Raw genomic sequence first — 24,116 nt, forward strand, 5'->3', positions numbered from 1 at the left:
TTAAAGATATCTTTATATGTCTTAACAGAAAAGTGATGATATGTTGCCTCAAATACAATGTTGACTTACCTTAGAACAGATGTAGACGTCCTTGTTAATTTTTTTCACGTTGAGTTGATGTTGTGGTCTACTGCACAATTTCATCCAAAGAAGACACTTTCCTTTGTTGAGCTGTGGCTTAGGAAAGTGTAAAAAATATACCCTGTAGCCCTAACACAGGATACTTTGTGTCAGGAGTGCATGTACCTCATGAGCACTGTTTGACTATTTTTTAACTTTAAGTCTCAGAAAATACCTAATAAAATTGGAGAAAAACATGACTTTCTGCACTGCCTAAGAGTATGGAATGGCCTTAAGTGTTTTGATTGGCTCATCACATTGGAGGGAAGGACTTAGACATAGGTCAATTTATTAGTTTGCCACTGAAGTTTTACTGAGGCAATGTCTACACATAGCTGGGTATTTCCAAAAACAAATATCTCCAGGTTTTTAAAAATACTTTCGTCCACATGCAGTGGGCAAATCCGCTGCTGAGTGCGACTTGAAGCATGCTAATTCAATAATGGGCAGTTTTTTTTCCAACGCAAAACCCGTACCCAATAAGGATGAGCCCCCGTCATTCAGCTGTGACATTTGAGAACCCAAAACTGTGTTTCCCAGCGTCTACACAAAACTGGAGTTTTCCAAAATCTTCACCTTGGCCAGAGTTTTTAGAAAACATTCAGTGACGTAAAACTGCGGTTTCCCAAATACTCGGCTTCATGTGGACATGGCCTGAGCCACCTTGCATTAACAAACTTTCTGTGAACAAAGCAACAGTTGAAGGGGTATACTTTATCAAGGTCACCTGTTCAACTACTCCTTAACACAAATGTCTAATCAGCCAATCACACGGCAGCAGCTCAGTGTATTTAGACTGATGCCAGCATTTGTAGCTCTCTGAGTTGCTTTCAAAGGTGCTAAAAACCCTGCACTGCAGCTTTAAAGACTGATACCACTTTCTCATTTGCTTCTTTAAAACAGTGAACCTGAAGTGATCTGGTTGGAGGGGGAACCTCCACATCAACTAATATGATGGGAAACAACATTTAAATCATAATGAAAAACTAAGACGTAAAATTTCAAACTGTGCCACCTTTTCGACTTGAAAACATTCATATGGGAGGTTGAAAGAAAAAAAAAATCCCTGTGTGTGAGCTTCCTTTATTCTCTGCATCACCAAGCTTTTCACTCAAGCGCACATGTGGCATCTGCGGTGTGTGTGTGTGTGTGTGTGTGTGTGTGTGTGTGTGTGTGTGTGTGTGTGTGTGTGTGTGTGTGTGTGTGTGTGTGTGCGTGTAAGACAGAGGAAAAATCGCGCTCGTGTTTGTGTGGGAGAAAGGAGAGGGAGACAGTCAGAGGGACTCGGTGGTCAGTCTGATGCAGACCTTCAGACCGGACAGACCGGGTAAGACATGATCCTCTTTGTATCAGATTCAGGTGTTTTACTAACAGGTGGATGAACTTGGGAGCTTTCTGTGTATAATTTTACCCCCTGAGTTAAATTAGGGGCAGTTTTTGTTCGTGTTTGTGGTATTTTCAGTGTGTTTTACCGACGTTTGGTGGTCAGAGCTCCTTCCTGTTGAATGTGGCTCATTAGACGTCAGAGCTAGCACGTGTTTGTTTGGGAGCTTTAGATGTTGTGTACAGGCTCTCCAAACCAGAGATATTAATTATTTATCCTAACATTAAGTCGTGACAGCTGCTGGAGTCAACGACTGAAACACTTTCCATCACTCTGTGTGTGTGTGTGTGTGTGTGTGTGTGTGTGTGTGTGTGTGTGTGTGTGTGTGTGTGTGTGTGTGTGTGTGTGTGTAGGAAAAACTGCAGGTTCAGTGAATTTCACACAGCTGCTCTCATTCCTCTCATATTATTTCATAAAGCTTCATGCAATATTCATTCACAGGCACAGTGTCAGGGTCTAAAGGGAGGGGTGCAGCATGTACTCATTCTAACCTGTTGAGATGGTAACGTTTATCCAACCTGTCATGTTCAGTAAGTGAGATACAGCATAAGTTGAAAGATGTGCTGGACTAGATGTGAATGTGTATGGAAGCCCTAATTGGTCATGATTAAACCCATTTTATCTTCTCTGTTTTCTTAAGATAACTGGAAAAATGTCATAACCCCTTAAAGGGTGAGGAATTTATACGGTATCTTGAAATAATCTCACTTTTGTTTATTTGCATGCTCATTATCCACAAGCTAATGGGGCTGTGAGGAATTTCTAAGTGATCTTGAAGAAGTCTCCCTTCTAGATAAATACCTGATCATAATCTACACTTTAAAATGAGATTATCAGCACCAATATTAGTTATTTCCCAATGCTGTTTGATGCTTTTTGATGAAACGCAATGCTGAGTGACAGAACCTGAGCTAAAGGCCAAAAAATCAGCTAAAGTCTAAAAGGCAAAACCGTTTGTGTTAATGTTCATTTCAACCCACATTCAGCAGTTATTCTGCAGTGGTCTGTTCAAACCTGAGAGTCTATCAATGAAATGAGGTTATGTTAGCTCTGCAGGAGTACAAACTGGCAAAATTTGCTTGTTGTCACATTACTCTACAGATACGTTATAGCACCAACTGGCAGTAGCGCTATTAAACTACGGTACAAACTGACAAAGTTTGCTCGTTGGTTTCAAACAACAGTAACAGCTGATCAATATCTTACCTTCTTGTGTTGTATCTGGTAAAAAGTTGTCCAAAACAAAGGAAATTGTTTGTTTCTCCATTCATTTCCAAAACAAACACACACACCTTGTTGAAAGTCCTGTCCTCTCAACAATGTGTGTGAGATTTTGGGCCAAATGGTGGCGCTGTTGTCCAATTTAATCAGATTCTCCTTACAGCATGTTCAAAATATAATGATCAGTATTTTAATGTGTTATTTCAAAATGTTGTTGAGTAACACTCAACAAATAGTCCGCTAACCTTCTGTAAACTAAACTACACTACAAAATGAGTTTACAGAGCTTTTTTTTGCCACTTTTCATACAATAGTGCCATGCAACTAAAAATAGATATGTTACCTTGTCACTTTACATCCTGGGAAAAGTTGAACAAAGAAAAGAAGTGTCAAAAAGAAGGTCTGCCCTCCAAAACAAATGCATGCCTTGGCAAGAGCCACATCTTTACGACAGTTTGTGATAATGCTCATGGGAAACAGTTATCCTAAACACTTCCGATTCTGGCTACAGGTGTCACTGCAATCAATAGAGTCCTATACCACATTACTCCAAGGGCCAAAAGTTTTTTAAACTGACCCTGTGTGGGCCAGATGCTCTCATTAAATATATAAAATTATAGTAGTATTCTCCGTAATATATTATTGTTTGATCAATTAAGTTTTATTTCAATTCTAAATTATTTTTTTTGTATTTGTCATGACCTGTACTGCAGCAAGCCACCAGGGGGCAATTGCAAATTTTAGGTTTCATATTTGTGATGTTTCAAAGCTGTGCATCCACCCAAATGACTCAGTGTTTAAGTTTGTGGAGAACAGAATCAGGAGAAAGGCTTTCTGATTATATTTAAAGCTTAGGAAATGTCCCTCTCAAAGAGCCTTAAGCAGACAGTAGATGCTGCTTTAATGAAGAACAGACTGAAAAGTGTGGATTTATAGTGCCAACTTTTGCTGTACCTGTGTGCCTCATTTGAAACCAAACTGTCTCTGCTGCTAAAGAAAATAATCTGAGGTGTCACCACAACAAAAAGCATGTGAGTTTTAAGGAGTCATATCCTGAACAGTCAGAGGCCCTTCAGTCAGAGAAACATTTCTACTTTGAAATCTCAATACCTGCATTGAAGAGTTACTGACTAAACTTTCACGTGCACAGTGTTCACTTCTTTACAGTGTCGGACTGATGTGCACAGCCTAACACATAAAGTCGTTTTGGTACATCTGGTACCCTCAGATTATTCAGTCACATCTGGACTAGTTTTACGGTGTTGTTGTGGCCTCACTTTGTGGTTTACGTGGATAAACAGTGTTTATCAAAATCATTGGTAAGTGAGCACGGTTTAGCAGATGTCTTCTTCTGCTGCCACATATCTTTAAATAGATATGTGTGTGATTGAGCAGTAAGTGTGACATGAAACTAAGTGAAAAGTAGAAATATTTTCAACCTAGATTAAACGTTTGCAGACAGGAAATCCTTTTCTGTCATACAACATATTAGCAGTAGTTGTCCCATCACATCTCGCCAGTTACGCAGCTTAAATAAAAGAAGAGAATCACAATTTAAACGTTTTTACTAGGGATGTTCAACAAGACTTTTTTTTCCAGACCAAGTACTTTCTCTTGAGTATTCACCGATACAAGAACTGATACCACTAGTACTTTAGATCAGTGTTTCTCAAATTTTTTCAGACCAAGGACCACTTATTCCTCCAGAAAACTCTTGCGGACCACCGCGAGCTAAATAGCCCCAGAATAAATCATACATCGAATCATACATGTTACAGCTTGCTAGGGCTGCAACTAACGATTATTTTGAAAATGGATTATACGCCAATTATTTATATGATTAAATTATACATCTTATTTCTTTAATTCCCTTTATTCAGAGACTAGAGTAAAAAAGTGCACTCATTTCCTCATAGTTTGGTATTTTGTTTGTTGTTTCCTTTTAGAATGAGGGAGAAAATGGACCTCAAAATCAGAGTATTACTATATTTCTGATACACTATTCCAAAATACTTAAAATTTCTTACTTAAATACTCACTGCTTTTGTGAACCAATTTTTGTAGATTTTATCAATTTGCGTAGTAGCCGAACCCCCACCCCCTCTTTCCTCACGGTCTTTGCTGACCAGGGGGCACTGGCGGACTACTAGTAGTCCGCGGACCACAATTTGAGAAACACTGCTTTAGATAAATAAACTTTCAATCAGCACATTAACTAACATTTTGAACAAAGGCAGCACAGTCTGTCTGCCATGAAGTAAAAAGAAGACACAAACAACTCTCTCTGAGTTTACAATTTGGTTTTGAAACAGTTACAAAAGTGCGAAATAAAACTAAAAACTTTCAGTTTTTGTAATTTATTTAAGGTAAACTAAAGTGCAAAGTAAAACAGTTTAACTGTTAACGCTCCCTGGTTCATTCATGTCATCTAAACAGGACCTGAGTCACATTTGCTGTGGTGTCTAACCGCAGCAATATAGCGCCAACTGCTGGCAAGGAGGACTTAAAGATTAAATACGATTTTTTCCCCTTGAGTAACCGGGAAATATACCGTTGGTATCAGCAGCCTTCACAGTAAATAAGGCAGTATCAGCCCGATACCTGATACCAGTACTCGCCCATCCCTACATTTAATGAGCAGCACAAGATTCAGTTTTTGCTCTACATGCACGACGATCTAAAGATTACCACCACCATGCACTGAGCTGTTACTAATCCTTTCCTCTATTCTGGTATCAGGTAACCATGTCAGCATGTAGGGGATAAAGTCTTTCTGTAGACAAGATTTCACCTGATGCTGCAGATGAATTGGGATTGATGCAGCTGCAATTATCATGAAAAAAATAATTCAAAGTGGAACTAAAGCGGTGTATTCTGTGGAGACGAGTGTCTGATGCAAGATGCATGTCTCATGGGTGGTGACATACAAAGCTCAGTATCACTGATATCTCTCTGCAGACTTTCAAGCGTCAGAGCTTCTTGAGGTGAGATTTGGAACGATTAAACGGCAAATCAAAAGCCATATTGTGTGGCTTAGCTTCCTCTTTATCAAGGTGGTCAGGCACAGATCTGATAGGTTACCAAATCTAAACATCAGGGAGAAAATTGCTTTGACACCGTGTTGTTAAGATCTGAATTTCTTGTCAAAGAGCTTTGAATGGTAACAGACTAAAAAAACCAAGTCCAGCAAGTTCCTGTTAGAAAAGTCACTGTGTCAGTAAACATTTTATAAAAGGAAACTCTAAATACACTTAGAGTCACATGTTTTACAGATCTGACCTTTGATTAAGTTTTTTTATTTTCTTGTGATGCATTTCTTGGAGGTGAAATCAGATTATTTTGAGCTGATGATGCTATAAGCACGCATCATGGCTGCAGGCTTACTGAGTGCCTCTGTCCATCAGTCATTCACTGTCACTGACTGAGTGACTGATTAAGTGAATAAATGACCAGGCCACCAACCAGAGCACAAAACAGACCTATATCTTCACAGCCAGCAATCTGACACATCGCTGCAGGCTGCTTGCTGTGATCATTTCTCTCTTCCTCTTTCTCAGTCCAACACATTTCCCTCTAAACACAACCACACAGAGATGGTATCTCTGAAAGTTTTTGATCTTAGCCAGTGTGGAGAGGACGGTTGTGTGGCTTTGACCAGAGTTGGACTGCACAGTGTCACTTCGGAGCGTCTGACTGACATTGATTAACAAGCTGGTTTCAGAGTTCCCAGGGATCCATCAGCTGGCTCCCAGGTTCAGACTCCTCAGCCACAAAAACAAAGGAACAGCCCGGCAGCTCTTTGAACCCAGCCTGTTTTTAGACTTCCCATCCATCACATGGAGACTCATTCTCTCAGGCGATCGGTCGGTGACTGACTCACTTCTAGTAAACTGTGTTGACATGAACAGAGGAGCAGCCACATTGAAAAAGCACTTTGTTGCTTTGAAGCATCAGTGCTCACCATTTACAGCATGAAGCTCAATGAAAGAGTAACAAAGAGATGACAAAGAGATAATCCTATTAAATATTCAATCATAGTCAGAGAAAAACCAACAGGAAATACAGTCATTTAGTTGCAATCTAGACGTCCAAACACAAACTTCTGTAAGTGTGACTGATGTGTTGATGTATTCAGATTTGCTGACGCCAGCAGAACTCCTCCAGCGCTCAGATAACAGCTGTAATTGCTCCTCTGGATAGCTCAGGCACCCTTATTTTCATCTCCTTCTCCTTCCCCTTGGGTCCAGGCCCGGACATTGGGCACCAGTTGGACGGAGTGCAGTTGCTCTTTGTATACACTAACCTCATTCATCCATGAGAGCGCCTTGTTGCTGCTCCGCAGACAGAAAGGCAGAGGAAGCCTGTTTGTAATGTAAGTGGCTTTGAATACAGCAGGCGGAAGTGCTAAATGTGGGGACTGAGGACTGCCAGAGACCCCAAGGAGAGTCCAGCTGGTCTTAAAACAGTGCTGGTGGCGCAAAAGGGGGCCCACCAATCTTGACAGAAGAGCTGCAGTGCTCTTTGTAGTCTTGAGAAGTCCCATGATGCATCTGGACCCTAAAGCCTATCTCACTACACTAAACTCACTGGGGTCCTCTAAGACCTCCACCTGGGCCACTGAGGTCACCTGAGACCCTAGTGCAGATTTCAGGGGTTAGGCCTCCACAAAATTTCTGGACTGGGTTGTTTTGGTTCTCAGCATGAGTCCTACATCAACCCTTGGTGTTTGAGGATCCTTTAAGACACCAGCTTAGAGGGCCTCAAAAACTCCAACAAGAGGTCTGGACTCCATCATGGACTGAGAGGAAGTTTAAGAGGTCCTCAAGAGAGGTACAGGGTGCCTCTGAAAAACCTTAATCTGAATAGTTGAAGGAGGACATGATCTACAGAACGTAACATGACACAGCAGTGACTCAATGTGATTCACCTTAAGGTAACATAAACAGTTAAACATCACTAATGTAATGTGACTGAACTTAAGCAACTTAACATAGCGTAATGTAATGTGACGTACAGTAACTAGACATACAGTAACTGGCTGTAACGTAGGGCAGCACAGGAACATAAGGCAGCAGAGCAGCATGACATAACTTGACCCTGTCAATCATTAAACAAGGTAATGTGAAGTGGTGAAACCTACCATGCGGCATGTTACGTGACATAATGAGATAAGACGTAACGTGAGGCAAAGTAATGTCAAGCACCATTATGTAGTGTAACGTAAGATAATGTTACGTAAGACGAAACAACTTAAGGTAACATGTAACTTAACATAACAAAGCAGAACGTAAGACAACCTGACATTACACTGAGTTCCTTAATGTGCCCATAAATAAATAAACGTGATTGATTACACAATGTATAGTTACTGCAATGTAACTGTAGCCCATGTAACATAGTGCAAAGTAACACAATGCAACAAAACGCAATGTAAACCAATGCAATGTAACGCAACGTAATGTAACGTGTCATAATACAGCTCAAAAAAATCACAACGTCAACTGATTCCAGAAAACACAGAATGAGATGTTGTTATTCTTGTGCGACTACATGCAATTGGTGGATTTGTCGGTGGATGGTGGATGTTAGACTTGGAGACGGAATGAATTTACGAGTATGCATCATCAGTAGTGTTCCTCTGGGTCATAGGGTGTTTCGGTCTTTAACACTATACACCCTCTCCAGAGGTGGCCAGCTGCAGGCTGATCAGACCCGAGCTTGCGTCCCAAGCCCAATTAGTCATGAGTCACTTTGGCTGATCGCACACCTCATTTCGCATTACTTGGGGGCCCAGCCGAGATCATTCCTCTTCAGCCAGAGGCACTGGCTGCTTCTTTCAGCTGCCTCTGACGCAGCTTTGACAGCTGTGTACTGGCTGTGGCCCCTAACTCCCAGGTCCCTCAGAAGTTTTATGGTAGATGTTCCCATGAAGCCTCTGAACTGAAAGAACTGAACAGAATGTAAAGCAAACCCAACACAAAGGTACGGGCACATTGAGGTACTTAATGCAGCAAATCAGTAAACCACAGCATTGAGTGACGTCATTTAATGTTTTGTCTTGAGCAATTGACTTGGAAAAAGTTTCAGAGACATGAGATGATCTGAAACAGTTTTCATACGTCTCTCTTTTTGAGCTCTTACCTGTTGCCTTTCCTCTCCCTCTGTTGTCTGATAAGTTTGTGGTTCACTCATTGGCTAAAAGACAGTAAACAATTAGACTCAGGCTCAGAGCCTCTGAGGATGCCTTAGTTAGTATTCTGTGTGTTTGTGTGGTGGTGGCAGGTGTGCGGGGCTCTGGCAGTGAACTGGCAGTGAGCTGAAATGTAACCCTGTTGTAGTTGAGGCTTTATTTTTGCCTTCCCACCACTCAGGTGGCAAGACTTCTATGAACCTCAGCTGGCCTATGTGCAGCTCATTTTTTATTTACAACATGCTGGAGAGGCTGTCAGAAGGAGAACCATGCAGGGAGAATTGTCTGGAATGCTGAGGTACGATGATTTCACAGGTTTATTTTTTTCTGCTGTGATGGGAGTATTTGGCAGCAGAGGGGACATATGGGTGTTTACTTTTGTCGACCTGTGCAAAGCTACACTGCAGCTTATTACGGAGAAGTGTCTACAGCTTGTTACTGACCACGGCTGAATTATCAGGCAGGCAGCAGCCCCAGAGTCAAATAAAAGCAGACTACAAAGGCTTTTCAGCAGGACTAGCTGGTTCAAAAGATTGGGGCTAACCGTAATGATGCTTTGGCTGTTTTTACCATAAATTATCAGATCAACAAGAAATGATAAGACTAAGTACCAAAGTAAGCGGCTCACTTACTTTACTCATTCTCTTGTTGTAGCCTGATGATTCTCAGAGTCATGCTTTGAGCAGCCTCTGATCTCTTCTCTGTGAACATGCTCATCAGACAGTGGAGTGAGCAGGATGTGCACACATTACATACCCTCCATGTCCTTTCTGAGGGCTGATCTTTGTGAGGAGATGCAACAGGAGAAACAGAGCATCTCAGATGATTTAACCTCTAACCTGAGTTAGACAGAAAAATGTACAGGACGGTTGGTGAGGGATGATTCAGTCTGTGTGACCCAGACCTGGTAGTGTTTCTCCGATGAATGACTTGTTGCTGTTTTAAAGGCTCAGCCACATGAAAAGATAGTAAACCCCCCTTAAGACGTCACACATGTAACACAGATTGCATTGTTTTGTTCATTTGGTGTGTGAGAGAAACACTAGGAAACACTAAAGCCCCGTTTCCACAAAGCGGTGCAGTTCAGTTCGTCTCAGCACGGTGCGCATTTTACAGTGTTTCTCCTGACTGATCCCGGGACAGATTGCCAAATAACCCTTCTGTAGGGGTGCCAGACTAAACCGCTCTGATCGTGGAAGGTGGAGCTACAGCCCTGCAGACTGTTGAGTGGTGGAAATAATTGTCACTTACCTTGTTACAGCGACTGCATTTTTTCTGGCGGCACACAGACTTCTCTGAAACAAAACTTGATTGTTGTTTGTATCAAAGAGCTACATGACAATCACAAAGAGGACGAATTGCTGGATGTCTTCCATCTGTGCTCTTTGTTTACTGTGTTGCGTTTTTCTTCTTTGTTGGATTTATTAGGGGGTACACTGTGTCGCGCTGCTATGGTGTCACGCTATTATTTAACAGATGTAGCTTTCTGCATCTGGCTTACCACGAGGGGGTACAGTTTGCTGTGGCAACACAAACGGGATCAGGCTTAACTGTACCAAACCTTGCCCAACCGTACCGAACTGGACCGAACTGCCTGGTGGAAAGGCGGCTAAAAACTCTCCCATGGTCCATCCATAAGAGAGTAAGAGTTGGAGTTATTTCTTAGAGTTCGTCCTCAGCCATCCTCTGGGTTCCTCCCAAACATCGGGCTCACCAGTCAACAGATTTGCTACTCAGTCATGCGGATTATTAATATCTAAGTCCCACAGGTCTGGTGGTGTCAGCACAGTTTGGCAGTTTTTCAAAGTGAAGATAAAGTTTTCTGGTTTACTGGACTGGAGTGATGTGTAAGTAACAGAGGCATGTAGACGTTAACAAGCAGGGAAGGTAACATCTGAAAATCTGGTGTGTTTTTTTACCTGCTGACTCTGTGATCTGTTTTGAGCTGTACATTTCTTGCCACTGACAAGTCAGTAAGTCAGAGGTTTAAATTAAAGTTTTTACCACTCATATCTACTCAGACCTCAGGAAATCTGTCAGGATAATATCAGAAATAACAGCTTTTTTGACTTATATCTTGTTGTGTGACCCCTGTGTTGTGCCATCAAGATCTGAAATGAAGTTAAGAAAAATGTATTTACTTGCTTATTTATTATTTTTCAGATTTAATTCAAGGTTTATGCTTGAGGCTGTGAAATTCAAAAGAATTAAGAAAAACACCTGTTGCAGCTAGAAAAAGCCCAAAGTGATGCATACCAGTTTCAGCTGTTGTTTCACTAACTGCCCAAAAAACAACAACAAAAAAAGCTGCAAATTTCTCAAACTCTGCACAGACATGTTGAGCTTTTGTCTTTCAAAATGAGTGAAACAATCAATTCATGATGAACTAACCCTTCTTTAGATCATTAAATGGATTAATAATCTGACCCTGCAGCTTTAATAACAATGAGAGTGAGTTCAAATCCTTTAGGTGTGAGTGAATCATCTTCACATGTGGGACCGGCCTACATGTTCCCGTCCTCCATCACGTGTTGTGTTAGCATTGAACATGTGTTTCTTGATGGATATGACACAGGTAAATAAACAGTTTAGTGAGATATATGTCACCCTGCTTCCTGGACGTGTAGACCATGAATCAGATCTGTGGCAGAGCGTTTGAAGAAGAGGACTATGAATCAAAACAAACCAGGGATGAAGATGATTCACAGCCGCTGGACTAAATGAAGAAGATTTCCTCAGAGGGCTGGAAGGAGAGAAGTTATTTCTCTACTGATTACATTTTATCACATGGAAATCATTTTATTTTGGCCGAGCAGGATCAAACACTGATCATCCCTGAAGTCAGGTGTGGGTCGAATCACTAACCCATCGCACAGAGTTCCCAAAGTCCTGCTGAAGAGATCATTTAGTGCCCTGTGTGCACCAGATAAATTCTCCAGGAGCAGTTTTGAATACTGTCTCTTTCCATGTGAGCAAAACAAGTCGTGAAAAATCACCAAAGGCACTGCACATGCTCAGTACGTCTGCAGTGCACACCTTTTGATGTAGTCTAATGTGACAGAGCCTCCAGGTTAGCTGAGAACAGAGTGGAGGTGCAGAGGAGCTGCATTTAGAAGGCCCTGCTCCTTCCCTGAGAGTGTGTCGTTAATCAAACGTAGCTGCCGGGGGAATTAATCAGCTGTCTGCCGTGCTTTTAGAGAGACGGACCCATAACTCAGCAACAGGAGGAGAGAGGTTTTCACACCACCACAGAGTTACTCTTTAAAGTCTGTTACTTTACACACATTGTGTTACAGAGTTGTGTTTTAATTTGTGTCACTCAGTCGATCGAAAGAAATCTGATCATATTGGAGCGATACACTGGAGCTTGCTCTGAGAAAAGGGCTTACACACCGGACACACATCCAGGTAAAACCACCAGGTTTAACAGGTAAACTTCATATGTGCAAAGTGTTCAGCTCAGAGAGAGGCTGGTTGTTCTGCAGTTATTTAACCATCTGCTTTGTGAATTTGTCTTTTCATCTTATTATCTCTGCCAAGACGGTTGTGTTTTTGGGAGAGTTTGTCTGTCTGTTTGTTTGTTTGTTTGTTTGTTTGTTTGTTTGTTTGTTTGTTTGTGAACAACATAACTCAAAAAGTAACCAACAGACATTTATGAAATTTTCAGGAAATGTTCCAAATAGGATAAGAAAAAATTGATTAAATTTTAGAGTTGATCTGGATCACCGTCTGGCTCCAGGACATTTTAAAAAGGATTCTTTATCATTGTGAGATAGGGCTGGTTTCACCATATGTGTATATAACTCCACCATAGATGGTCAGATTGCTTTGTAAAAAAATACAAGACGAGGTCACCATAATTTCTGACAGATGTTAAAGTACGATCCAGATCCTGGCAATATTCTGGATACTAAGATCCAGAATATGAAATATGTACTGGATCATCATAACTTTGAACACTGTCAGGAAACAAATTATCAAACAAACCTGCAACTAACACCAAATTGTAGCAGCCAGTCTGCTGAAAGGAAGTATAACATTAAAGTAGGACTGAAGTGTTGGTGACAATCACAATATGCTTGGAGGAGTTGTTGCTGTTAAGGATACACCGATCCAACTTCTCTGGTTCCGATACCGATACTCATACCGATTCCTGGACTTTGTGTATCAGTCGATATGGATACAGATACTGATACCAATCCAATACCTGTGTTGAATAACAAGCTGCATGCCCTACTGTGGGATAAGACTGGTAATGTTTTGGGTAAAAGGCAAGTATTGAGTAGATGGAGTTACTGAAGTTAATATTTATTTAGACTAAGAAATATTTAAATTGTTTGGCAGCATTTTGGTGAAAACAAAGCTTCAGAACGTAAAGAAATTCTATTCAATTGTAAACTTTTATTTCCTGTAGACTGGTAATGCAGAAAAAGGGAAATGTATCATAGGTAATGCCAGTAAAAAAAGGCATTCAGCTGGTCGCCTGATTGGCATCATTATTCCCACCAATACTGATCCAGCTTTGAGGGGCACTGATACCCGATACCAGGATCGGTATTGATGCATCCCTAGTTGCTGTATGGAGGAAAGTGTGTCAGTCACACAGAGATGTGTCATTAACAATGTCAACATATCTGATTTGTCTATAGATGGCCTGTTTTTCCTTTCAGTATCTGTTTTCTGACTTATTCCAATCACCTGGCTGAATAAGAGTTAAAGACATCGGTCAGCCTGACCCTGAAAGAATGCACAGTTTATCCAGCTGTCCCTTAATCTGCATGCTGGTGGTTTATTTAGGAGGAGAGAATCATACACAGGGACAGCCGGTGTGAGGGAAATAGAGATGATGCTTGTGGTTTCAGCGTGTGGTGTTGAAGTGGCTCTAAATGGTTTTATAACATGTTATTATGGAGCCAGTCTAAAGATGCTGGGATGCCAAAACAAAGAAATGTAGAGCAGTTTATATTCAGAGGCTTCACATCCACTCTGATCATGTTTCACCGGAGCTCCAGGTCACACAGATGAAGAAACGCTGCACTCAGATGCTATTCATAAATCCAGCTTACTCTCACTGAATCAAGCACTTCTTGTAAACACTGGAGTAGATTTAAGTCCCACTCTCATCCTGAAACAGGGCAGACTTTGAATGTTTGTGATTGTTGTGCTGGTGTTCATTTGTTTTTTTTAGAGCTTTTGATGCACGTTGGTTTAAACGTGCCGGCACTTGAGTGAGATATAAGAGCTGACGAATTAAAATGCAGAGCACAAACTGTAGATATATAGATAAAACTGCTCATATAACACACTGACACAAAGAACAGTGAATGAAACTAACTCCAAAACATAAGGGGAGAAAATGTTAACTTGTGCAGAGTTTAAATATTTTCAGTTTATTTTTTCTTTATTTAATTCAAGTTGACATAAAAAGTACAATATAAAAATAAAGTAAATCTCAAAGAAATGAAAAAGACCAGAAAGAAGAAAAAGTCTCATTTCATCTGCCCCTTCACATACCCAGCAATCAAAGTGTCTCAAGACGTTTTAAGACATCTTAATAACCAAAATCAAGATGTTTTCAGACATTTTTTTTTTTACATCAAGACGTCTTAAGACGACTTTAGACAAAAATTTGATACCCCACTCATGTATTAGGACATGGCATGGGATGCACCCAGACTAGGTTTTGTGTCTTGAAGACACTGAGTGTATTAAGATGTCTTAAGACATATTTCCTTTTATTTGTTTTAAAACATCTGAAGACCATGTTTATAAGCACATCTTATACATATCTTAAGACATTTAAACAAATGTGTCTGAAGACACATCTCAAGATGTCTTGAAACACTTTGATGACTGGTTATGCTTTCATATAATGTTAAATAAACCCATGATCAGAAAACCAAAATCTCAATGTTTAAAACTAGATCAGAGGAAGAGGTTTAACCAAAAGTAGTTGTGATTTAAAGAGATAGTGGATTTCCTTATTAAAATACATAGTTCAGTCTGAGCACAGAGTTTGTCTGTGATCCACCAGAAAAAGAAGAGGATGCACACCATTCACTCTACTGAGGCAGAGTAAATGCCACTTCAGGTGTGTTTTAGTAATTCTAAAGTCTGTTACCAAGTTTTACATTTATTTGTTAATTAATTTTAATCTAAAACATGCATCAAACACATCTCTCTCAATATGTAACTCATTATTGGCCTTAAAAAGAACATTGAGGACTTTCTAAGTGATCTTGATGTTAGCTTTTAGTTCTGTCAAACCCCAAAGAAGAGACTAACACAGGTATGCGAAAAAGCGACCAGTTCAATTTCAAAAGGCAGCAGGCAGTGAAGGCAGGGAAATGGCTGGCTGTAATCCTCAGAGTAATTCATGAAACTCAGCTGAATTCATTGTTGAAATAGTGAAGTACTGGAGTACCTGAGCACAAGAAAACACAGGTAAGAACAAGAAACCACCAGAATAACAACGAGGAAACACCACCAATCACGATGGAATTATCTGGCAAAGTAGTGGAGTGAAAAAAAGAGATCTGTCCTTTTACTGTCCTGTAAAGGATTTCTTGTTTTTCTTAAGTCGTCATTGTGGACCCTGGAGCTGGACTGTCAAAAGGACAGAAGAGCAGAAGAATGCTGAACAAGAGAGTGATAGAGCATGGGCTAAAACATGGTTTAAGATGTTTGTGATAATGTTCATTCCAACCCACAGTCAGCAGTTATTCTGCAGTGGTCTGTTCAAAATGAAGAGTGAGGTTACGTTAGCTCTGCTTGGTGAGGTTGGAGTTGGTAGAAGAGCCCTGGTAGACATAACCAGGTTTCACTAACGTTAAACATTACAGATAGTCTTCTCTCCCTCTGGACACTAAAGTTCACTACAAACTGAGTTTACAAAGTTTGGTTGTTGTCATCTTTCTAAACTACAAATAAATACATTACCTTGTCACATTGGATCCCGGTGTTAAAAAGAAGATTGAAGGCACGTCGTGGCAAGAGTTGTATCTTCCTTATAGTGGGTGATGGTTCTCTTGAGAAATGGAGTATTTATTCCAGAAAGACATTCACATTTTTAGAAAAGTCACCTGAATAAAACACAGTCTATGAACTAAAGTGAGTATTTCTATCAGAGGGTGATTGATAATGTATTTCAGACAGACACTGATTGGAATATTTGGATATTTTCACAGTTGGCTGTAATTATTGTTAGAGATTCAGCCCTTTTTGTGATGCTGTAATGTCTTAGAATAAGAAGTTAATGAGGATCAGTCCAGTCAGTGTGGCTCATATCCAAGTCAGGAGAGATTGTTGAAATAGATTCTCAAGATTCAGTAAAGTATGTCAGAAGGGCCTTGTTAAAGTCTTGTTGGTGAATATTTCTAATAATTGGTGCGGAAGGAGAATAAAGACATCCACACTGATATAAAGGAACATGGAGTAGTCACTCTCCCGAACTTCCGCTAATCTTTCAGTAAATTGTGATTTTGGACAAACAAACAGTGTGATCACACCCCTGATATCTACAGAGAGGAGTCAACAGGAAACCACAGCTACGATGATGTTCTGAGCCTTGTGTAAAAACTCGAAAGGTCAAATCAAGCTATAATGTCCCACTTTAACGGCTGAATGTTTGCTCACGCCTGACGTTGGCACGATGTCAGAGTGTGGGAGGAGTATGTGGATGAGATTTAGACCAGTCAATGTTTGGGCTGTGAGACTGATGGTACTGAGACATGCAGAGGGAGCAGCTGGAGCTGTGAAGGTGTTCAGGTGATGACTGTTAGCCTGACCTGCTAATGGTGAGTCAGATGAATGATGAGAAGAAGTTTATGTTGTAGAAAGTCAGTCTGGAGGAGGGATGTGGTGGTTTTTGAAGCTTCAATGCAGACTGCTTTACTGCAGCACTTTCTGAGTCTGGTTTATTTTCAGAGAACCAACTTTAATCCACAGTTTAATGTCATAAAGTAAGAATAATGCTTATTTCTTGTGTTTCCACAGCGGCCGAACTAAACTGGACTGAAGGTCACAAGGTCTCCCCTCATCATGAAGAGCTGTGTGTGCATGTGTGCGTGTGGTTATAGTATAGACGACTGCATGTGCGAACATGTCTGAAAACCTTACTGTGAGTGTGTGTATGTTAGAGATAAAGTAGTGTGTCAGTGTGTGTTTGATGTGTGTGTGTGATGGTGATCACAATGTCAGAGGAGGAGGTGATAAACTGCACCATCAGCCATGAGATCCACCAGTACGTCTTCTCCTGTGTGTACATCCTCGTCCTTCTGGTAAGTGTGTGTGTGTGCATGTGTGTAACACCTGAGCTGCAGAGCTGAGATGTCTACCTGTTTTTTTTAAAGGGGACAAAGGTGAAAAGAGAGAAAAGAGGACAGTGTGACACAGGAAACTGTTTCATCTTAAGGTTTAGAAAGACGAGTTCCTTCCTGAAGAGATGCAGCAGAGATGCTGAAAAGCAAAAGGAGCTCGATGTGTTCCTGTTCACTGCTCTGTCGTCAGCTTAATGTGGCCACAAGATAATCAACAGGAAGACAGTCAGGGCAGAGATAGCGCTCTAACACTTCTCAGACTCTGAGCTGATTTTAAGTGTTGTTTCATCAGATGATGCTTCTTCAAGTTAATTAAGAGCTCTCCCTTCGATTATGGCACGAGTCTGACAGAACAGCAGCGCCCCGCTGAGCGCTCTCAGGGGGCCGTCAGCTCTGAGCTGTCAGTGCAGAGTCCTGTGAGAGTTGACACTTTGTCCCCAGTGTGTCCGTGGTTGTGCTGCTTTGTAATGAAAGGTTTGGTTTCAGACACCATTAGTTCCATTGTTGTCATTTGTGTTGTTGAGATTGTCTTCTACTTCTGATTGTAGCTCGAAGAGTTTTTTTTCTCAGGAAGTGGATGATGCAGGAACTAGGGTGAGAGTGGACAGTGATATTTGGCAAAGTTGTCGCAGGTTGGATTCAAACCTGAGAGCCGTTCGCTTGCCTCATGAGGTATGCAGCGGAGACTGCTCGATGATACCAGCGCCTCCATTGTTTTTTTGTGATCGAATTTTGGAGTATGTCATCCTTACCTTCACACAGGTGTGTCTTGGTGACATTCTTAGCTCTGACTGTTCATGTGAGCAGCATGATAAGGCTTGGTGCGCTTTGTCGAGGCAACAATAAGACTGATTTTCTTTGCTCTCAGCTGCTGCATTTGGCCTCTGATAACCTCTAATCACGGATAAGACAAATGTATAAGTCTGTGACAGTTCAAAGCTCTCCATGAGGTTTATCTATTAGTAGGTTAGGTAACCTCATCATCATCTCACCTCACCTCAATTTTGGTTGCTTGTTAGTAAACACACCTTTAAAATTGGGCTACCCCTCCTTGGCTCAGTGCCAGCGGCAGCACACACCCACTGCCTCTGTTGACCATAACTACGTGAACACACACCAGCCCAGCTACCTCCTGTAGCATCCCATTTCTACGTGGGTGAGACACGAGGGCTGTGCACTTGACCCGGCATGTTGGCACAAGCTAATCACGGGTATTTGTCACATACCAACTTGTCCTGCTCCTCGTCCCGTGCTGCTCTCTAAGGTCCTGAAAGCGAGTGGAAGTCGAGCCAAGCTTCACTCTCATTTTGGAAAAAGTTTAATCAGTTTTATCAGTTTGGCATTTTGTTTCCCTTTGAATGTGGCTTTCCTACTTCGTGCTACTTCCACTATCGTGGCTCCTCTGATTAGCTTCCACTTACTAATCAACATGCAAATTCACTTGGACACTGGGGGCTCTATGATTGGCTAATGTAATCAAGCCTACTCTCCACCCAGGCCCAGAAATGGTGATCGAGCAGGGTTATTCCTGTAAAAGCTGACATTTTATTTTTTTGAAGAAAAAACATGCAGACCCTATCTTTAACTGTGAGATACCTGGTCTCTCCCTCTGCTCTCTTAATACCACCCTAGATCAACAACACCTTAGACTAACTACACCATCACCAGCAGGGGTTTAAGACACTTTGCATTCTGCATGTAAGATTAATCTGTTAGGGGTGATGAGGTTTGAGCCCAGAACTTTTCATTATAATTCATCATCAAGAAGCAAGAATAAACCTAGAACTGTGGACTATTCATGGAAAGAGGGTTATTTGATCCAAAGAAAGTGTTTTTGTTGGCATAACCTAATCAACACTGAACCTAACCTGTGCTTTTCTTCTGTTTTTTATTTTTTCCTTCTGCATTGTGTTTTGTTGTTTTGAAGTAAGAAAATACACCTGAAGTGATGTTTTTTCTGATTTTGCAGTCACCATGTATTTATGTTTTTGTAAGAGCAGACTTTTCCTGAACATGAAAAACAAAAAAAAAAGTCAAAAAGAGTAAAAAATCCTGATCAGTGACCTTCTCTCCTTTCAGATTGGTGTTCCCTCTAACCTGTATTCCCTGTACCACGCTGCTGTGCAGCTGAAGCAGAAGAATGAGCTGGGAGTTTATTTAATGAACCTCACTGTGTCTGACCTGTTGTACCTGGCGTCTCTACCCATGTGGCTGCAGTACATCTTTCAGGTGAATAAAAACACGCTTGTGTGAATCTCTCCAGTCCTGTTTGATACGTTTTTATTTTCTTCTGTTTTAGTTGAATTCTAGAAACTAACAATGCTGCTAAGAAAGGAAATCCACTCTAATCACAAACATGTGAGCCCATCCCTGGATGATTTCTTACATGTTTTCTAGAAGAATAAGAAAAGAAGTCGCTCTAATCTTGCAGATGATCAAACTTATTTGGATGGATGGGATAAAAAGGCTTTCTTCAAGCTGTTTCAGATTGATATCCTCTGCTTCTTATTTCAACTTCTCGAATTAATCAAGCATAAAAAAATGACACAGCATGATGTGAGAAAGTCATTTTCAACATACTTTCCTTGTCAAACACGATGCCTGTGCAGCCAGTCTCTGCATGCCTACCGCTGAATGGACCATGAGAAGAAACCGCCACTTCCATCACCAGAGTATTCTGTATTACCTGTGGTACCTCCTGCCAGAGTTCTTCCAACATGGTCTCTTTCAAACTACAGCCACCTGTAGACTAAAGACAAAAGATACTGATGATGTTTGTCCTTGCAAGACTTATCTTGCTGTGTGCAATGTTGAGAGCTTTAATGATTCTTTGGGTTGAAAAAGGTCAAGTTTAAGACCTTAAATTCAATAAATCTCATAAACCTCAAATATCTCATTCTGTGAATATCTGAATACTGCAGAGAGACTTGATGCTATCACTCTTCTCTGTTTAAACCTTAGTGTTTAACTCCCACACAGAAAGGTCACTTTAAGTCTGACTCACCTGTTTTCACTCACCTGGAGTCTGGTGTTGTGACGATGTCGTTCCAGGATGATGACTGGCGTCACAGGGAGTGGTTGTGTCAGCTCTGTGGTTTCCTGCTCTACGAGAACATCTACATTAGCATCGGCTTCCTCTGCTGCATTAGTCTGGACCGTTACCTGGCTGTGGTTCATCCTTTGAGGTGGGTGAGAGGAGGTGCAGCATCACTGTTTTCATCCTCACAGTTAAATAATACAAAACACCTGCCCTCTCTCTGATGGTCATCTCCAGGTTCACGTCTCTTCGCTCGATGCGTGCAGCGTGGATCGTCAGCGCCTTGATTTGGTTAAAAGAGATCGCCGTGGGGGTCGTCTTCTTCCGACATAAAGAGCTGAGCCAAAACAGAGAGAACCAGTCGGTGTGCTTCGAGCATTACCCCATGAAGCCGTGGGAGTACCCCATCAACTACTACCGCTTCACTGTCGGCTTCATTTTCCCGCTCGCCATCCTGTCGGTAGGAAGAGAAAGCTTCTTTAACCACCTTCAGTCAGAGGCGGGAGGAGGTGGAGCTAAAAGACAAAGTCTGAGTATTAAAAGAGAGAAAATAAATTTGGCAATAAATTTGTGTTGTATTGTTTCGTCTCCTCAGGTCAGCTACCTGTGCGTCCTCCGTGCTGTGGGTCGGAGTGCAGGGACTCAGCCGGATCAGAAGACGAGAGTCAGACAGTTAGTCAGCAGCACCATCCTCATCTTCCTCGTCTGCTTCTCCCCATACCACGTCTTCCTGTTAGTGCGCACCCTGCTGGAGCGGGACTGCAACTTCATCGCAGGTGAAGACTGTTTTTCACAACAAAATCTGCTTCCAAACTGTGTTTACTGTGAGAAGAAGCTGTCCTATCAAACTTTTATCATTTTAAATCATATGTGTAACTTTCTTGTTGAGTGTATCACATGATTATTTAGTCCAAATATATTAAAATCGTTCACATAGCCTATCTGGTTTAAATTTTACGTGTTCCTAACATTATTTTTACAGTCATTTTACAAACTCATCACCTGCTGCCATCATATACCCACTCTTTAACTATAAGTTTGCTGTACTAGAATTCAGCATTTCATCTACCGGAGCGAGTCAAGAGATAATCTGTTGATTGAAATCTAACAAAACTTCCACAAACTCCAACAGCTCTCATCAACTAGGTGGTGTTATTACTCCACCAGATAGAGTTTGATGGAGCTACCAAGTGTAAGCAGCTAACTCAAAATGATGTTGTGGCAACTTGTCTTGATTTAGGTATCTCTAAGTGGTTTAAAGTTCCTCTTTTAAGAAGTTTATTCACTAACAATGAATGTTAAAGAAGGGGTATTATGCTTTTTTTAAGTCCTTATTCTGCCCCCTGGTGTTCCCGTAAGCCGAGTTTCCACTAAGCACACTGGTTCGGTTTGTCTCGGTACGGTGCGCATTTTGTGGTTTCCACTGACTTCTCCCGGGTGGATCCCCAAATAACCGAGACAACCCGTCCCACTTTTTGGGACCCTTTCGTATAAGTGCCGGACTGAACCGATCCGCTCTCAGGAGGTGGAGCTACATCACTGCAGACCGTTGATTGGTCAAAAAAATCGTCACTTACCGAGCGACAGCGGCTGCATTTCTCCTGGTGGCACACAGCCCTCTCTGTGTGTGAAGCTTGATTGCAGGGGATGAACTTCTCATCTCTGTAAATATAAAAAATAATTTAGTTGTAACTATTGTGCGTACTATACTCAAATTTACAAACACAAACAACCAAACACTGATACCTCCTCTGACATGTGACCCGTTCTCTTCCCCTCCAGGGATATTTAACTACTACCACCTGTCGTTGTTGCTGACCACCCTGAACTGCGTGGCTGACCCCGCTCTGTACTGCTTCGTGAGCGAGAGCGCCCGCCGTGGCCTGTACAGAGTCATATTCCGTCCCATTGGCAAGGTGCTCTGCTGCTGCTTACGCCGCGGCAACGCCAGCCCGAGCAACCCCACCACCGATTCCCACGAGGTCGCCACCGAGGACAACAACGGACATCCGACAGTGACGCTGCTCAATCATACCAGCACGCTGAACAATCTTAAAACAGACAGCTCAGGGAAAAATACCATTTTAATCACACAGACTGAGGACAAAACCATAAAGTCTTTACTAATACAGGACAACAGAGGCTTTGACAAATGTGTGGACGGAGATGGGAAGCCCAGCTGTGTGATTGCAATGGAAGAGTGGACCAAAACGACAGAGAAGGTTTGAGGAAACAGAGAGATCAACAGATTAAATGAGGAGAGAACGCACAAGGGACCAACCTGTACTGACAGGTGAGCTGTGAGCCTGCTGCCTGCCCAGCTGTGTTTACATCACCCTGTAACCACCACAGACTGAAAACGTTTCATTTATCAGTTTCACTCCTCATGAGGGGACTGAGAGAAGAGGGAGCAGTGTAAGTTTGTTTTTAAGCTATAAGGTACATTTCTTTTGTCTGTGACATGGGGTCAAACTTCAGGTCCAGCTTGAGATAACAAATCATCTTTATCAATGAACAGTTTGCTTTTTAAAACTCTGAAGTTACAACCCTGTTTCCCAAAGTGATTTGATGCTATGTGCAGTATTTAACAGAGCCTAATGGTTTGCAGAACATTAAAACTCAATGTTTGATTAAAGAAGCACAAAGACAACACGACAAACATTGAAACTGATCCAGATCCAGTTTTGATTTTACATTTGAAGTCAAAATGGCTCAAAAAGCCGAGACAGGCTGCACCTTTAATGCTTTGACTTGACTGCAGGCAGGACGTTTGGGCCATGGCCACATGTAGCTGGGTATCTGTGAAACCACATATATCTATATATGTTCAGGCCTGTCAGCCTCATGAAACCATGGTTTTATGTTACTAAAAACAATGTTTTCTAAAAACTCAAAAGAAAATTATGTATATACCAGGACAGAGTTTTTTGTTCTCAAACATGACAGGGCTCACTCTGATTGGCTGGCACAGGTTTCACATTTGAAAAACATTGCCAAATATGGGTTAGGCATGCTCCAAGCTGCAATTATTGGTGTTAAGTATTTCTAAAAATGAATGGGATGGATATTAGTTTATGAAAGTGTGTGCAAGGCCTTAGTTTTGCCACTCTGTGGGGTGATGACCACAGAGCAGGTGTGTGTGAAGCAGGTTTCCTGTGCTGACGCATTACTTCACTCTCAGAGGTATAGAGAGGCTGCTTGTGGTTTTCCAGTGAAGTCTGCCAGTTCAAACACAACATTTTCTTCAGCTTCTGATTTTTATTTCCAGATACATCTTAAAAGTTTGGTCAGACCCTTTTCACATAAGCTCTTTGTGCTCTCAGTTTCTGGTGGTTCTGTTTCTCGCTTCTTTTTATTTGAATTAATGAAGTATTTTTGTCTTGTCCCTGTCTTTTTCTCAATCATACTTGATTTTATTTTATTTTATTTTATTTTATAATTTTTTTTGAGTGGGAGGGTTATTTTGATATGATCTCTGTTTAATTCCAAAACAAAAACATATCTTAAAGACAGTTTACATTAGACTCCAGGCCACAAAGTGTGATCCCCCTCATAGCATCTTTAAGATTCATTGAAATCTGCTCTTCTGACATACCCACTCCTGCTAATAACCTGTCAGCAGTCAAACTACTTAAAATTCCAATATTTTTTAAGGGTTCAATTCTCCAGTCTTTTGTTTATTTTTGACACTGTCCCAACTATCCTAACTACTATTTGAGCTGTTTTCAGCTAAATTTACAGTCAAATGTTCGCAAATCATCACCTTCTCCTTCTGTTTTATACAGCGTCCCCACCCTCTGGGACACAGGGTTGTGAGGTAAACAAATTAAACAATTTTTACAATTT

The 24,116-nt window shown here is 41.3% G+C and overlaps 1 protein-coding gene across 1 annotated transcript; it reads left to right on the forward strand.

The window, feature by feature from the left end:
• Positions 1-1,352: 1,352 nt before the first annotated feature.
• On the forward strand, positions 1,353-23,689 carry gpr68 (G protein-coupled receptor 68). The gene is made up of 7 exons (XM_074691388.1): positions 1,353-1,447; positions 16,911-17,194; positions 19,313-19,462; positions 20,285-20,418; positions 20,508-20,730; positions 20,866-21,046; positions 22,053-23,689. The coding sequence occupies exons 2-7, from the start codon at positions 17,096-17,098 to the stop codon at positions 22,496-22,498; spliced, it is 1,233 nt and encodes a 410-aa protein (XP_074547489.1). The 5' UTR covers positions 1,353-1,447; positions 16,911-17,095; the 3' UTR covers positions 22,499-23,689.
• Positions 23,690-24,116: the final 427 nt, after the last annotated feature.

This window comes from Halichoeres trimaculatus, unplaced genomic scaffold, assembly GCF_033239565.1.
Source record: "Halichoeres trimaculatus isolate MK-OKI-2021-1 unplaced genomic scaffold, fHalTri1.1 fHalTri1_scaffold_17, whole genome shotgun sequence".
Lineage (NCBI taxonomy): Eukaryota > Metazoa > Chordata > Actinopteri > Labriformes > Labridae > Halichoeres > Halichoeres trimaculatus.